General features: G+C 42.6%; 1 protein-coding gene across 1 annotated transcript in view; it reads right to left on the bottom strand.

Annotated features, from left to right (window-relative positions):
* cfap61 (cilia and flagella associated protein 61) overlaps positions 1-15,788 on the bottom strand; it is a 218,996-nt gene that overhangs the window by 84,263 nt on the left and 118,945 nt on the right. Inside the window, exons 17-18 of the mRNA XM_041206097.1 lie at positions 10,770-10,897; positions 1,804-1,899 (exon numbers count right to left, since the gene is read on the bottom strand). Coding sequence (XP_041062031.1) covers positions 1,804-1,899; positions 10,770-10,897 — 224 coding nt within the window. The remainder of the gene's footprint in view (positions 1-1,803; positions 1,900-10,769; positions 10,898-15,788) is intronic.

Below are 15,788 nucleotides of genomic sequence, written 5' to 3'. Positions count from 1 at the left end.
TGCCACGCTGCCAACTGAGGCAATTAATAAGTGCCTCACCCTGCCTCCACTGGTATTCAACCAAAGGCGGGCAAGACAGTCGGCATGTGAAGAGCCCGAAAAGCAAACCATATCATGTTTGCTTGCTGGCTCCCGGGTGGGGTGGGGCAGGGTCCCTAATTGTCAGGCACTCAGGGATCAAGTGATCTGGCATCAGGGAGGAGGGACCCACTGATAACCAACCCCTTGTCATGAAGATATTAATGTATATAATGTTATTGGAAATTATTTTAAATTGGACATGTAGTAGGCTCTGTGTCTGTGTGTATGAGTGTGTGTGTCTTAAAGCCAGCTAGTTATATTTTTATATGTAGTAGTTTTGAGATGTTAGACAGTAAGGTAAAGGGTACATTTGCATCTTGTTGAATAAACCATTCAAACACTGAAATCTTGCACCTAGCTAGGAGACACCAAGCAATATGTTTATATTACTAATAAAATTGGTACTATGAAAGGGATTTTATTGTTAGAAGTGGCAGAGTTCAAAGGGCCTGGTGATATAATGAGAATTTGCATTCAAAGGGAAGGTTAGGTATAAACAGAAATGAGTTTTGTGTATGGGTCAGAGGCATGTAATATCTAAGCAGCCTGTGTGCCCTACCACTGTGTCTGTGAAGGAACAAATTGAAAGGGACCTCATTTTGAATTTGTAAGATAAAATGTGCTTTTCCTGGTGTCTGTTTAAGATTATGGGCTATTGTTGCCTTGGGGAAGATTACCTGGGAGTGATTAATTTGAGGATTTGTTTAAAAGTTATTATAGTAGTAATTTGTAGACGTGTATGTGTTGAAATTTGTTCTTAAATTAATAAATGTTTAATTTAATTTATATAAAAAACTTCTTGAGGCTTGGTGGTTTCATTTCTGAATTCAGAGCTGCATCTCAAACATACCAATTGAAAATATAGGTTATGACAGTTTTTTATAGTTTCCCTCTGGGATTTGAAATAACTCAGTCTTTACCAGCTGCTGTGTCATAACACCCCTGCCCTTTCTTCCAACCACTCTGGCCCCCACCATCCCAGCTAGTGACCCCCTCCCTGTGACTCCCATCCCTCATTCACTGAGCCTGGGTCTCTTGTTAATCCTGGGCCTCTAGTGGGTGCATTTCTGGCAGCTGCCACCTCCACTGGTGGCACTGACAGCAGTGAGCAGCTGCCAGCCTCTGATTGGCCAGCAGCTCTTGGCAGTGAGATTTCTGCTGCCAGGGTCCTTGAAGGCCTGATACTGACCACTCACGTGGCACTAAAGGAGGCAGGGCTCTCGCTGACTCTGCTGGAAGGCAAGAGCCTTAATGCCTGGATTAAACTCTGTTCCTTTCTCCACAAATGCTGTCTGGCATGCTGAATATTTCCAGTGTTTTCTGCTTTAATTGTGGATTTCCAGCGTTAACAGTATTTTGCTTTTGCTACCATATGGAGTAGTTGAAACAGGTGGCAAAGGTGCATTTGAGGGGAATCGATGGGTACATGAAGGAGAAAGGGATAAAGTGAAATGCAGATAGCATTAGATGAAGTAGAGAGGGAGGAGATTCATGTGAAGACTGAATAGCCTGTAAATATTCATGGGACTGAATAGTGCTGTAATAATTCTTGGTACTTTCAGAGTAAAAACATGAAACCTCTCTTTGACAAAAGTCACTCCAGGCTCTCTCTCTATTGTTCGGGTGCGACTCCACATTTAAGCAACTTGTCCTTTTTCTTTTTGTGTTAGTAATAACTTATGAACAAAACATGTCTCGTAATTTTCAACAGTTGGTGCACACCTTGAGGCTTTGAATTTTCTACGTATGGAGCTTGATTGATGTCCACGAAGTCCAGACGTTGAAATCAAAGTAATGTTATTAAACCGCAGGTGTGGGCTGCAAAAAATACATCAGATAAGTGAATTTACACGTTAATTAAATAATAAGTCAGTAATAAACTTGTATTCAAATAGGGACAGAGGTTGATGGGGGGAGGTTGGGGGTGACGGTGGAAGAGCCTGCATTTTCTATACATCGGTGTTAGCATTAAATCAATTTCATAAAACATGACAGGGACAATAATCCTGCCCTCATGCAATGTCACCATTGCCAGACTGCTTTGAATTTTTGCAAGCCTCTGCAGAAGTGCTCTGACCTTGCCTAATAATGTGAGAGATGTTCATTTGAATATTTTTCTGATGTTCTTAGGGATGTTGCTAATAATATATTGGGAACACTGGAGGTGGGATGATGTGATTGGGTGTGTGGGGAGGGACCCAGAATTTCAAGCATCAACAGTTGGTCAAAAGCTGTTGGCTGCCCATTGACTGCCAGCATGATTAATTGATACGGTGTGGAGTTGCATAAGATGGAGAAGCAAGGATGGCATAGGGCAAGGGTAGCAAGGGTAGCAGAAATAGCACTGGATACAACATTTAAAATAATTATTTAATTGAGGTATTCCATTCAATACTTGTTATAAATGGGTCTTATGTAGCTAAAACCCAACTCAAGTCCTCCAGTTGCACGATAGGGATGTCCTCTAATTAATCAAAGTTTCAGCGCATTAATAAGTCCTGTGCGCAGACTCTCAGTGACCTTTCAACTAGCTGGCTTCTTCATGGTGAAAGTCCTGGCAAGGCAGCAATTAATAATGGCCTTCTTGGTTTAAAATCATTTACTTAACTCATGGAATATAATGTGGACAAATGTGAAATTGTTCATTTTGGCAGGTAGAATAAAAAAGAAGCTTATTATCTAAATGGTGAGAGATTGCAGAGCTCTGAGATTCAGAGGGATCTGGGTGTCCTAGTCCATGAATCACAAAAGGTTGGTATGCAAGTACAGCAGGTAATTAGGAAAGCTAATAGAATGTTATCATTTATTATGAGGGGACTTGATTACAAAAGTAGGGAGGTTATGCTTCAGTTGTACAGGGCACTGGTGAAACCATGGGGAGAATTTTCTCCCTGTCGGGCAGGCTGGCGGGAGAGGGTGCAGGCGGGCACGCAGCTGATCACCGCCCGGGATTGGCTATGTGCTGCTATTTTAAGCGGGTGGGCCAATTAAGGCCCGCCCAGCATGATTTAGCGCTACCTGTGCAGGCAGGGGGGAGGAAGGAGAGACGGGGACTGCACTCTTTCCCACATGCGCGTGAAAGAGCGCAGAAATCTCCCTGAGGCACGGAGCTGCCTCAGGGAGATTACTTTGATTATGAAAATTTGAAAAAAAGAATTAAAAAAATTATTCAGACATGTCCCCTCATGTGACAGTGTCACATGAGTTGGGACATGTCAATGAATTTTAATAAAAATTTTTATTAAACTTATAAGCCCTTCATGAAACCTCATCCCGACCATGGATGAGGTTCCGTGAAAAATGTGAAGTCTGCCTGGGTTCTTCGCCTGCCCTCCAACCTGAAGGTTGACAATGACTTTAATGAGGTGATTACTGGCCTTAACAGGCCTTTGACAGTTCAACGGGCGTGCAGCCGACTCTGGTGTGCGCCCGCTGAACCGAAGATCGGAGCGTAACGTCACTGCGCGTCATTTTATGTGTCGGTGAGCAGGGCCCACCCCTGCATGCCAATCAGAAGATTCAAGCCCATATCTCGACAGTACTGGTCTCCTTATTTAAAGAAAGATGTAAATGTGTTGGAAGTAGTTAAGAGAAGGTTTACTAGACTAATACCAGGGATGGGTGGGTTGTCTTAAGAGGAAAGGTTGGACAGATTAGGCTTGTATCCATTGGAATTTAGAAGAGTAAGAGGCGACTTAATTGAAATCTTTAAGATCCTGAGGGGTCTTGACAGGGTGAGCGTGGAGAGAATGTTTCCTCTTGTAGGAGAATCTAGAACCAGGGGTCACTGTTTAAAAATAAGGGGTCACTCATTTAAGACAAAGATGAGGAGAAATTTTTTCTCTCAGAGGGTTGAGAGTCTTTGGAGCTCTTTTCCTCAAAAGGCGGTGGAAGCAGAGCTTTGAATATTTTTAAGGCAGAGCTAGATAGATTCTTGATTAATAAAGGGGGCAGGTTATTAGAGGTAGGCAGGAATTTGTGGTTAAGGTTACATTCAGATCAGTCATAATCTTATTGAATGGCGGAGCAGGCTGAAGGGGCCGAGTGGCCTACTCTTGCTCCTAATTCATATGTTCGTATATACAAATAATTTATACATAATTAGCAGAAACATTTTGTATATTAATAATTGGTACAAATACAAGATGCACACAGATAAAAGTAGTGTCTAAAAAAAATGCTTTCACCTCTCCCAGTAATGACAGAAGTTCATCTGAATATTTTCCTGATCCCCTTAGGCACGTTGCTAATAATATAATAGCTGGGGATTGAGAGGGGAACCCAGGATTTCGGTATATGCCTCACAAATACAAGCTTGTATTAGCTCATAAGCATATCTGTTGAGTATTACTGTTGCCTGAGATTTCTGGGAATATTCATGGAAAATGGCTAAAGAAGGTTCATTTATCTGAAATGGTTTCTGGAGACCTTTAACTATTTTCTCTGAATGCCCAGCAATTTGAAGTGCCCTTTATATTTTAGCCCTATTATCTAGGGAAATGCAGTAACTTGCAATGGTTTGGGTGCTGTAAACCAGCTTGGAACCAGAGTCCACTATATTTCAGCTGGACTTACTGGGTGGAACTTTTCCAGGCAAGGTATGGCAGGTTTTGGTGGAGTTTTGGGGAGTTAAATCTTCAAATAGCGATGTCAGATCAGGATCCTGACGTCATCCTGCACTCATAGGCTTTACCAGGACGGGTATCTAGGTGAGGTTGGAACCCCTTTGGACCTGTCAAGCAATTAAGTTGCTTGAAAAGTCAAGTAAGTCCTTCTTTAACTCTAACTTTCCCTGCCAGTGCACAAGTTCTGTGTTGTTTCAACATCGTGCCAGGTTGGAGGGGGTGAGTACGCAGCTGGAAGTCATTGTTGACTGAATCAACGTGTTAGCAACAGTGTAAAGGCCAAAATTGTGGTTAGTCATATTGAAAGGCTACTGCTGAAGGAATAGTTCTTTCATCCCCACTATTTTCTTTGGGAATGCAACTTTGTCCAGTAACCTTCAAGTGCCTTGGAGTACACTGCACTGAATCTCAATGTCTTGCCTCTGAGACTCTGCCTCAACATGGGCGCTACCAATGCTGCAGTAGCACAGACATCTGGGGAGCAGGATTTTAACTCGGTACAGCAACTGTAGGAGCAACAACACCAGAAGCAGTAGCCACATGCAACTCCATAGGACAGAAAGGATGGACAGGGTTGCAACTCGAAGGAGGCAATACTCCCAGCTCATATAGGTCAGGACAAAATGAAAATACTGCAGATGCTGGAAATCTGAAATAAGAACAAAGATGCTGGAAATTATCAGCAAGACTGGCAGAATCAGAACTATGTAAAGGTCATTGACCTGAAGCATTAATGACTTGGAGCATTAACTCTGTTTCCCTGTCCACAGGTGTTGCTTGATCTGCTGGATACTTCCAGCATTTTCAGTTTTCATTTCTAGAGACTAAGGGGCAGCTGCCTTGACATTTCTGACCAACAGTGCATCAGAATGCTCAGGCCTTTGAAACAGATAGGGCAGCATTATCCCCCCCATCAAGGGGGAAGTGTGGCAGCAGGCGTGGGCGGGCGGGTGGGCTTCCAAACAGCACTCCCTGTCGGAGGCGGGTCGCCATTTTACGTGGGTGGGCCAATTAAGGAGCACTATGTGCTCCCTGTGCAGGCGGGGGGGATTCCCTCAGCCGGGAGTGCGGTCTTTCGTGTACACATGTGAAAGGGCATGCAGATAACCCTGAGGCAAAGGTCATAAAAAAAAAATTCCCTGCCATGTCCCCATCACATGAGTTGGGACATGTCCATAACTTTTATTTAAACATTTGATAAAAATTTAAAAACACTCATGAAACCTCGTCCCGCCCATGGATGAGGTTTGATGCTTTTTCCGAGGCCCGCCCGCCTGGGCTTTCGGCCCACCAGCCTGGGCTCCCGGCCCACCCGTCTGGGGCTCCTGGCCCACCCGTCTGGGGCTCCTGGCCTGCCCACCAGCCTTAAGGTTGAACGGGCAGGTCCATCACTCAGGTTAATTAGTTTTTTAATGGCCTTAGTATGCCGTTGACAGATCGGCAGGGGTGCAGCCGATTCGGCTGCGCATCCGCCGAACTGAAAATCTAAATGATGCGGGGTGACGTCGGGACGCACACCCGATGTATCCCCGTGTCATTTTACTCTTCGGCAAGCAGGCCCTGTCCCCGCTCGCCAACCAGGAAAATCTGCCCATAGTCACAGACACCTGCAGCCATTAAGAAGCAAATCTCTATCCAGAAGAAGCAGATGGGCCACACATTGCCTGTGGCTGTCAAGGTGACCACAGCTCTCAGTTTCTTCGAGTCTAGCTCCTTCCAAGCATCTAATGGTGACATCTACAGAATTTCACAATCTGCAGCCAACAAGTACATCACCCAGGACACTGTCAAGCCCTCCAAAATCAAATGCAAGAGGGCTGTTTGCAGGCTTTCTACAGGTCCAGCGGGTGATGCAGTATAAACTTAGCTGCGTTTTCAAAATAATGTAAAAGGCAGCCAGGTTTCCATTACCTGGTCACATTGTTGGAAAGTTGGATAAACACAGGCTCACTGTCCCCTTTTCCCAACCACTCATCTGACTTTGATTATATAAAATTACTCACACGTCTCTGCAATCATTCAAATGCAGATGATATTACTGCGGGTTAATAAAACTTGCTTTAACTTTTACGGCATGGCTCTGCATCAGTTGTTTCTATAATCCTTTCCGTAGGACTACTCCTTCCAGGTGATTTAGTTAGCAATAATCTGAAACTAGTTTTCTCTGCAGTCAATAAATGAGATTCCTTTGCTCTGATAACTAAGAAGCATCAGTGACTTGGAAATGCCACATCAGTGGTAATAGGAGAGTCAGCTTGGATTAAAGTATGCTCAGGCAGAAACCCACATGATTGAATCAGTCAGCTGCTGTTAACCATATTTATGTCTTTACAGCAAACTAATATCTCAGTTGACTTGCGATTGAAAATCTCACAGCTACCACTTGCCAAAATCTCTCAGTACATTCATTTTTTTAACAGTTAATATTTATGAACGAAATCCCTGATCTCCCCATAGATCAGTCCTGTCAACGTTCTCACTATTAACTAAGTATTTTGTAGGAGTCTTGTAGTATCCTTACAATCTACCACCATACTCCAAGATTAGCAATCTCCAAAATGTAAAAACTATTGTTCCATCCAGGAGACAGGAAGAAAAAATATATATATATATACCTGTGTCAGCCTGGCTACTTTATAAAATTATTCTTTCTGCTTTTCAGAATGGGCAATTGCTGGGCTGATACAAAGGCTGCAGCTGATCACAAGCTGTTTTCTGGAAGTTTCTGAGCAGTTTGAAAGCAAACAAAGGCTAACACATCAAATCTCCAGGAATGTAACAAGCCTTGCATCGTATAAACATTCCAGCCAAGCCAACACAAAGGATAGTAAACAAAGGATAGCAGACAATAAGTCGGCACCAGCTAGTTATGGGCAAAGGTAGAGCCATTTGTGACTCCTAATCTTCAATGTTGGGCTAATGGCCCTACCAGTTACCTGCTCCAAAACACATTGGGTTTCAACCAGGAGCCTCATTGACTGAATAGCTCAACCTGAAACCACCCTGTCACATGACTGAGGTTTGAGCTGTCTGAATTCCCTTAATTACACAGCTTCTGAATTTTATCTTCAGTTCTGGTCTAACCTCCAAAGGGAACTGGACTTCACATTAGCCTTTGATCACCATCTCTCTCCAAGTCTGGTTTCCGGAATGAACACTGTATCCGCCTACAGAGTGAACTAATACCCAGGATACAAGATACCTGGCTGCATCTTCAATGGTCTCAACCTGCAACCGAGTTCCTAGGACCAAGAGCAGGAATTCTTTCAGACAAAGCCACCTGAAAGAAAGTTCATTGGACATTGATTCTGGACTCACATCAAACCATAATTCTTATTTTTATCGTGGTCTTTGCCGTGAACCCCTTTCTTCCCTCATTCCTCTTTTAGTGTATGAATGTAAAAAGAGGTGGACGTTGCAAAACTCCTTCATGTGTGTGTGTGCGTGTGCGTAATAAACTACCTCTCTTATCTCAAGTTTGCTGAGGGGTCACCTAGAAGATTGGACAACTACCAAACTGAATGGTTGGGGAAAATACCCCACCACTTATAAAGGGAGAAATCAAAAATCAAAAACATTTTTCTGTTTATGGATGGGTATTGAGTGGAGAAATTAGGTTTGTTTAAACTAATCCCCCTCCTGTCCATAACACTATCGTTTGAAACTTGTGGCGTTTACTCATATTTCCTTGGCTGGAGTGTGAGACAAAGCAGAGATGAGCCTTTCCCAGTCTTCTATTGAAACTAGAAACCTGCAGTTTTAATAAAACTTTTCACTGCTTCTAGGAATGCTAGGATAGTCATAACTCCATAACAGCCTTGGCTTTCTCTCAGTATCCAACCAGAGAAAGCTGAAGAAAATACTTGAATAACCAACCAGGAGATGGATTGTAAAAAGAGAAAAAGAAAAAAAGAAAAATAAAGACTAAAGAGGATTAGGAATAGGAATGAAGAGGAGTTCATTAATTCCAACTTTGCATTCCTTGCAGCTTGCTGCTTCAAGCCACATTTAAATTTGTGTCATGAGTTGACATCTCAAAACTGAAATGTTCACACATAGGAGTCATCCAATGTATATTGCTCTGGGCACTAAGTCATTGGCCAGGGTTTTTAGGATGGCAGGGCTTCCCATCCTGCCATCCGAAGAGTGGGCGGGGAACACATTTCAAGGAGTGCGTATTGGCTGCAGCAGGACTTCTGCCCCTCACTCAGGAGGAAGTCCTGGGAGAGCTGCGGCCAAGTCGCTGCAGCGCCAGAAGCTTTAGTGGATAGGACTGGGACTGCACGCAGTCACTGAAGGCTAAGTCCTGAGATTCCGGGAAAAGGTAAGTTCTGAATGTCTCAGGGCAGGGAGGGTAGGGGAGGCCAACGGGGTGGACAGTGGAAGATTGGGGTGTCGGGGGAGAGGCTGGGTGGGTGGGGTGGGGTGGGGTGGGGACAGGGAGGTCCAGTGGTTACCGAACCTTATGGGGGGGAGGGGGGGTGGTGCCTGAAATTAAAAGGGGGCTTCTGGTGGAGGTGTCCACCCCTTCCCACCTGAGGCCTAAACTCAAGTATTTCTGGTCTTCGCCCATATATGGGAACTCCTCCAGCCAGTCTAAAAATTGAGGCTGAGGGGAAAACGGCCCTTAAGTGATCAATGATTGGCCACTTAAGGGAATCAACTGGGCCAAGGGCGGGTGGCCTGTCTGAAGCCAATCCAAGGAATTTTACGCTCATGCCCCATCTACAAACCCAACGGTGGGGGAGGGAGCTTTAAATTCTTATTATTGTTATGACAATTTGAAGTTTCACAGATATGCACTAGATAGAAAACAAAATTTCTGCGGTCCATTCTTTAAACCAAAATCATAAATTCATCCATAGGTACAGATAAATGAGCATTAAATTCAGGCCATAAAGGCCACTGGACTGTGGTTCAGGTGTGCTCTGAGGTGGCTTATCTCATTGGGGTAGCAGTTGGAGGTGCACAAATGTTTCAGCCGGCCTGGGTAGAGGTGGAGGAAAATATGTTTGGCAACATTTTTATTACTGATCGCTATCCAGAGACTGCTGCTGGAAAATGCAGGTGTACAAACAGGATCAGACAGCATGGCCAGAATTTTTACATCGTTGGGTAGGTGTGCGCCTGAACCGAAAGAGAGTAAAATGACGCACAAGGACATCAGGCAAGTGTCCCGACGTCATCGTGCACTCACATGATATTTCAGTTGGAGTCAGCAGCGCGCCCGCTGACAATTAACAGGTCTATTAAGGCAATTAAATGTAATTTTTCGCTGCCCGTCCAACCTTACGGTTAGCGGGCAAGCGAAAAGGCCAAATGGCCTTTGCATTTTTTAGGAAACCTCATCCAAGGGCTGGATGAGGTTTCCAACAGCAATTAAAAATAAAATAAAAATTTTAACTTCTCATTAATAACATGTCCCTGCTCATGTGAGAGAGTAACATGAGGGTACATGTTTTGTAACATTTTTAAAATCTTTATTTTTATTTCTTAAAATCTTCATCTCCCTGAGGCAGCTCTGTGCTGCGCGAAGTTCCCCGCTTGCCCTCCTCCCCGGCACCCCCCACATGGGCAGCACTGAGCACTGCAGCACATGTTTCATGCTGGTGGGCCTTAATTGGCTAGCCAGTATGAAATTGCAATTGGGCCCCGATTGCGGGCGGCAGTTGGCTTCCTGACCGCTCCTACCAAGCCTGCCTGACAAGGGCAAAATCCTGACCCATGTTGCAGCCCAAAGTCAACAAGCATGACAACATTTACTATCTGAGGCTAAAGATGAAGAATGGTCACTTGACTGTGCTAGTTGAGGGCTGACACCATCCCTGGAACCAACCCAGCAGAAGTCAGTGTGTTCAAGAAAAGAGGAAAGAAAAGGCAGAAAAAATTAAAATAAATTACTTAAATGCCTATAAGTGAGAATAAGGGAATTTAATGAAAAGATTCTGCTAATGTCTAATAATCCTTTAAGATTTAATCTTGAATCTGAGGGCATTATTACAGTAACATATTTTTACCACTGTTATTCTATGCACAATTATCACAAAAGCAGAATTATATTACCAGAAGACCAATGTTTCTAGGAAGGAGATCCCAGCGTCTGAAGCACCAACCACCACAATTCTTGCATTGATGGCCACCTTTGGCTCCAGGGTCAACTTCCGATTTATGTGGTTTAAAGCATACTTTGGCTGAAAAGAAATGCACATTAATGCACATTAATCGTGCACAATTTTAACTGTATTCCATCTTCTCTTCAAACTGCTGTTTCTTTATGGGATAAAGTTCAATAGGATACCTGGTCCAATTGGTTATTTAAAATGCATGAGTTTATATCGTCAGGCTTCTTGAGCATTGACAGTACCTAGGCCTAGAACAATCATGTCCTTGTTTGATCTTACACACATACACACACACTTTCCAGTAGACACCACAGCTACCTGAAGCACTGAGGCATCAAGGTAAACTTCTGCTCTTAATGACATCAGATAACTCAGCAGAGATTAGAGACAAGTCTGGAAGCTTCTGAACTGTATACCTTGGTACCATCCATCCAGTGAAGTACAACAAAACTTTATTATCTTAAATAAAGTAATTAAAGTAATAAAGTATTAAATAAAGTAATGGGCCTCTGTGCCTTTCTGAGATCAAGCCTAATTATATTCTGCTTGATAACGGCAGGACCATTACAACACGTAATGAACAATCTATTATTCTGCTCTTTTACATTGAACTGAGATGAACTAACCTTTCTACTTTAAAGCTACTAAATCTAATTATGAAACAATCTGAGATCAATTAGGAGTTATTTGTCACAGGTGAGGAAATTTGGAAGTGCTTGCAGCTTTGTAGATTGGGAGGTGTTTCTGAATTTCCAGGTCTAAGCAAGCAAATATGACTGCCTTACTTCCTTTGCTTATTATAGTTATGACAATTTGAAGTTTCACAGATGTGCACTAGATAGAAAACAAAATTTCTGCTGTTCATTCTTTAAACCAAAATCATAAATTCATCCATAGGTATAGATTATAATGTTGCTATAAATAGCAAATCATGGCAGCTCAAGAGATATATAAAAGACTGAGTTTCATGCAACTTGTACTTTTTTCATGGTGTAAATCAGTGAATAACTGCCTGTTGTCCAACAGAATGCACGCAGTGTTCCAGATAATCGTATATCACCAATAATAACAATCAACTTAGCAATTTGAAATATTGATTGCAAAGGAGAAGGCAAAAGGGAAAAAACAAACAACATTTTGCCTGTCAATTTAAAATCCATTTCATTTTGATTAAATGGAACAGTGATCATCAGCAATTTACCAATAAATTGAAAACTAAATTGGGAACAGAACTGCAATTTCTGAAAGCACCATCTGAAAATTTAGTTTTGGGTTATCCACCAATTTTCTGTTGCACAGTTTATGATTTAGCTGAATAACACCTCAAATAGTCGTGCTCAGTCGTGCTGGACTAACTTCTCTAAATGGTGCAAATGCAGAATACAGATTCTATGTGATTCTGGGAGCAGCTGAATTGATTTGGCTACAATATTTCCATATTTTATGGTGTATATATATATATATAAAATCTATAATTCATCGCACAATAAAGCTATGATGTCATGAGTAATATGCAATTATCTGGATTGCATCTATGCAGCAGTCAGTTGAGACACAAACTGGGTTAACTTGCTTCAATCTTGACAAGTTTGGAAACAAACAATTAAGATATGTTGCATTTTAGAAATGAGAATTTGACCAGTTTTGAAACTGGGTATCTATAATCACCTAAAAGTGCTGCCACCATCATCTAACAGCCAAACTAATTTGGCGTAAGCACATTTGGAAACACTTAAAAACTTTAATTTGGATTCAGAACCTTTAGAAAGGCTCACCCCTTACACAATTTGAAATTTGTCACTGTAAATGTCGACCATACAAACATGTTCACATCTTGGGTTGACAGTGGTAAGGAATGAAACATTTCATGGAATAGAATCATAAAATGTTTACAGCACAGAAAGAGGCCATTCTGCCCATTGTGTTTGTTGGCTCTCTCCCCTCGCCTTTTCCCAGTAGCCTGCAAATTTTTCTCCTCAGATAATTCCTCAGTTCTCTTTTTAAAGCCTCAATTGAATCTGCCTCCACCACACTCTCAGGCAGTGCATTCCAGATACTCGCTGTGCACAAGGTTTTGCTCATATCACCATGGCTTCTTTTGCCAATCACTTTAAATCAGTGTCCTCTGGTTCTCAACCCTTCCACCAATGAGAACGGTTCCTTCCTATCTACTCTGCGCCGCCCCCTCATGATGTTGAACACCTCTTTCAAATCTCTTCTCAACTTTCTTTTCTCTAAAGACAGCAGCCCCAGCTTTGTCAATCTATCTTCGTAAATCTCTCATCCCCAGAACCATTTTCGCAAATCTTTTCCGCACCCCCTCCTTTGTTTTCACATCCTTTTTAAAGTACGCTGTCCAGAATTTGACACAATGCTTCAGCTGAGGTCGAACCAGTGTTTTATAATGGTTCATCATAACTTTCTTACTTCTGTACTTATAAAGTCCAGGGTGCCATCAGCCTTATGAATCACTTTCTCAACCTGCCCTGCCACCTTCAACAATTTGTGCACATATACCTCCAGGTCCCTCTGCTCCTGCATCTCTTTTAGATTTGAACCCTTTATTTTATATTGTCTTTTCTTGTTCTTCCTACCAAAACATATCGAACCATGGTCAGAGTACTGCATACAATTCTGATCGCCATATTATAAAAAAGACATAGAGGGACTGGAGAGGATGCAAAAAGGTTTACAAAAGAGAGAACAGAAATACAGCATATACCCATCAGTAGAGGATGAACAGGCATGAGCTCTTTTCTCTTGAATAAGGGTTTGATGGAGTAATGTCAGAGTGACTGTTTACACTTGTGAGGAAAAGCAAAACTAGGGGCCATCAATACAAGACAATCACCAAGAAATCAAATAAGGAATTCAGAAGCAACTTCTTTACTAGAGAATGGTGAAAATGTGGAACTGACTGCCACAGGGAGCGGTTGAAGTGAGTAGCATTTACGGGGAGACTGGATAGGCACATGAAGAAGAAGTAAATAAAGGGTTAGATGAATTGCATTATATAAGGAAAGATGGGAGGAGGCTGGGTAGAGGATAAACACCGACATGGTATGGTTTTGGCCAAATGGCCTATTTCAGTGCTGTATATCCTATTTTAATTTTAAGAGCCATCAGATCGAGGAGACAGTAATTACCTCAAGATAATTGTATCCAGATCTTGAAACCCGTACCTTCCAGTCTTCTCACTTAGATTCTCAGGACATTCTTATGACATAAGAATATGGGGAGGCAGTGGCGTAATGGTATTGTCACTGGACTGGTAATCCAGAGTCCCACAGCAATGCTCTGGGAACCTGGGTTTGAATCCCACCACAGCTGATGGTGGAATTTGAATTTAATGAATATCTGGAATTAAAAGTCTAATGATGACCATGAAACCATTGTAAAAACCCATCTGGTTCACTAGTGTCCTTTAGGGAAGGAATTCTGCTGTCCTCACTTGGTCTGGCCTACATGAAATTCCAGACCTACCTTATGTCTGACTCTTAAAAATGCAGGGGCAATTACAGATGGGCAATAAATGCTGGCCTAGCCAGCGATGCCCACATCCCATGAAGGAATAAAAAAAAATCTTAACAGAGCACAAAATTCAAATCATTTGCCTTCGTAATTTGCGTAAGTGTGTATCATTGGGCCTCAGGAACTACATATAAAATCAATGTTCTTATTTTTTGCACACGAACACCAAAAACAATACTACCCAAACCACAAAGTTAACTAAGTGCAAACCAGTAAGTAAGAAATATAACTAAGATCAAGTTACCTTGGCTTGGCATATAATGTTGGCTGACATTTGGTGCAGTACTGAGGAAGTGCTGCTTTGACAAAAGTGCCATCTTTCAGATCAGATGTTAAATCAAGGCCCTGTATCCCATCTCACAGGGACTTAAAATATTATATGGTATTTTCAAAAAAAAGCAAGGGAGTTAGCTGCCAGTGTCCTTGCCAATACCTTATCCTTCAGCTAACATAGCAAAAGCAGAACAAAAACAGAATTACCTGGAAAAACTCAGCAGATCTGGCAGCATCGGCGGAGAAGAACAAAGTTGACGTTTCGAGTCCTCATGACCCTTCAACAGAATAAGTAAAAATAGGAGAGGGGTGAAATATAAGCTGGTTTAAGGTGGGGGGTGGGGGGGGAAGAAGTTGGGGGGGGTGTGGTTGTAGGGACAAGCAAGCAGTGATAGGAGCAGATAATCAAAAGATGTCACAGACAAAAGAACAGAGAGGTGTTTAAGGTGGTGATATTATCTAAAAGAATGTGCTAATTAAGAATGGATGGCAGGACACACAAGGTACAGCTCTAGTGGGGGTGGGGTAACATAAGACTAAAAGGGCATAAAAGGTATAAATTTAAAAATAATGGAAATAGGTGGGAAAAGAAAAATCTATATAAATTATTGGAAAAAACAAAAGGGAGGGGGAAGAAACAGAAAGGGGGTGGGGATGGAGGAGGGAGTTCAAGATCTAAAGTTGTTGAATTCAATGTTCAGTCCGGAAGGCTGTAAAGTGTCTAGTCGGAAGATGAGGTGCTGTTCCTCCAGTTTGCGTTGAGCTTCACTGGAACAATGCAGCAAGCCAAGGACAGACATGTGGGCAAGAGTGCAGGGTGGAGTGTTAAAATGGCAAGCGACAGGGAGGTCTGGGTCATTCTTGAGGACAGACCGAAGGTGTTCTGCAAAGCGGTCGCTCAGTCTGCATTTGGTCTCTCCAATGTAGAGGAGACCACATTGGGAGCAACGAATGAAGTAGACTAAGCTGGGGGAAATGCAAGTGAAATACTGCTTCACTTGAAAGGAGTGTTTGGGCCCTTGGACGGTGAGGAGAGAGGAAGTGAAGGGGCAGGTGTTACATCTTTTGCGTATGCATGGGGAGGTGCCGTAGGTGGCGGTTGAGGAGTAGGGGGTGATGGAGGAGTGGACCAGGGTGTCCCGGAGGGAACGATCCC

The sequence above is a fragment of the Carcharodon carcharias genome, chromosome 2 (assembly GCF_017639515.1).
Source record: "Carcharodon carcharias isolate sCarCar2 chromosome 2, sCarCar2.pri, whole genome shotgun sequence".
NCBI classification, from domain to species: Eukaryota; Metazoa; Chordata; class Chondrichthyes; order Lamniformes; family Lamnidae; genus Carcharodon; species Carcharodon carcharias.
This window is presented reverse-complemented; position numbering and strand designations above follow the sequence as displayed.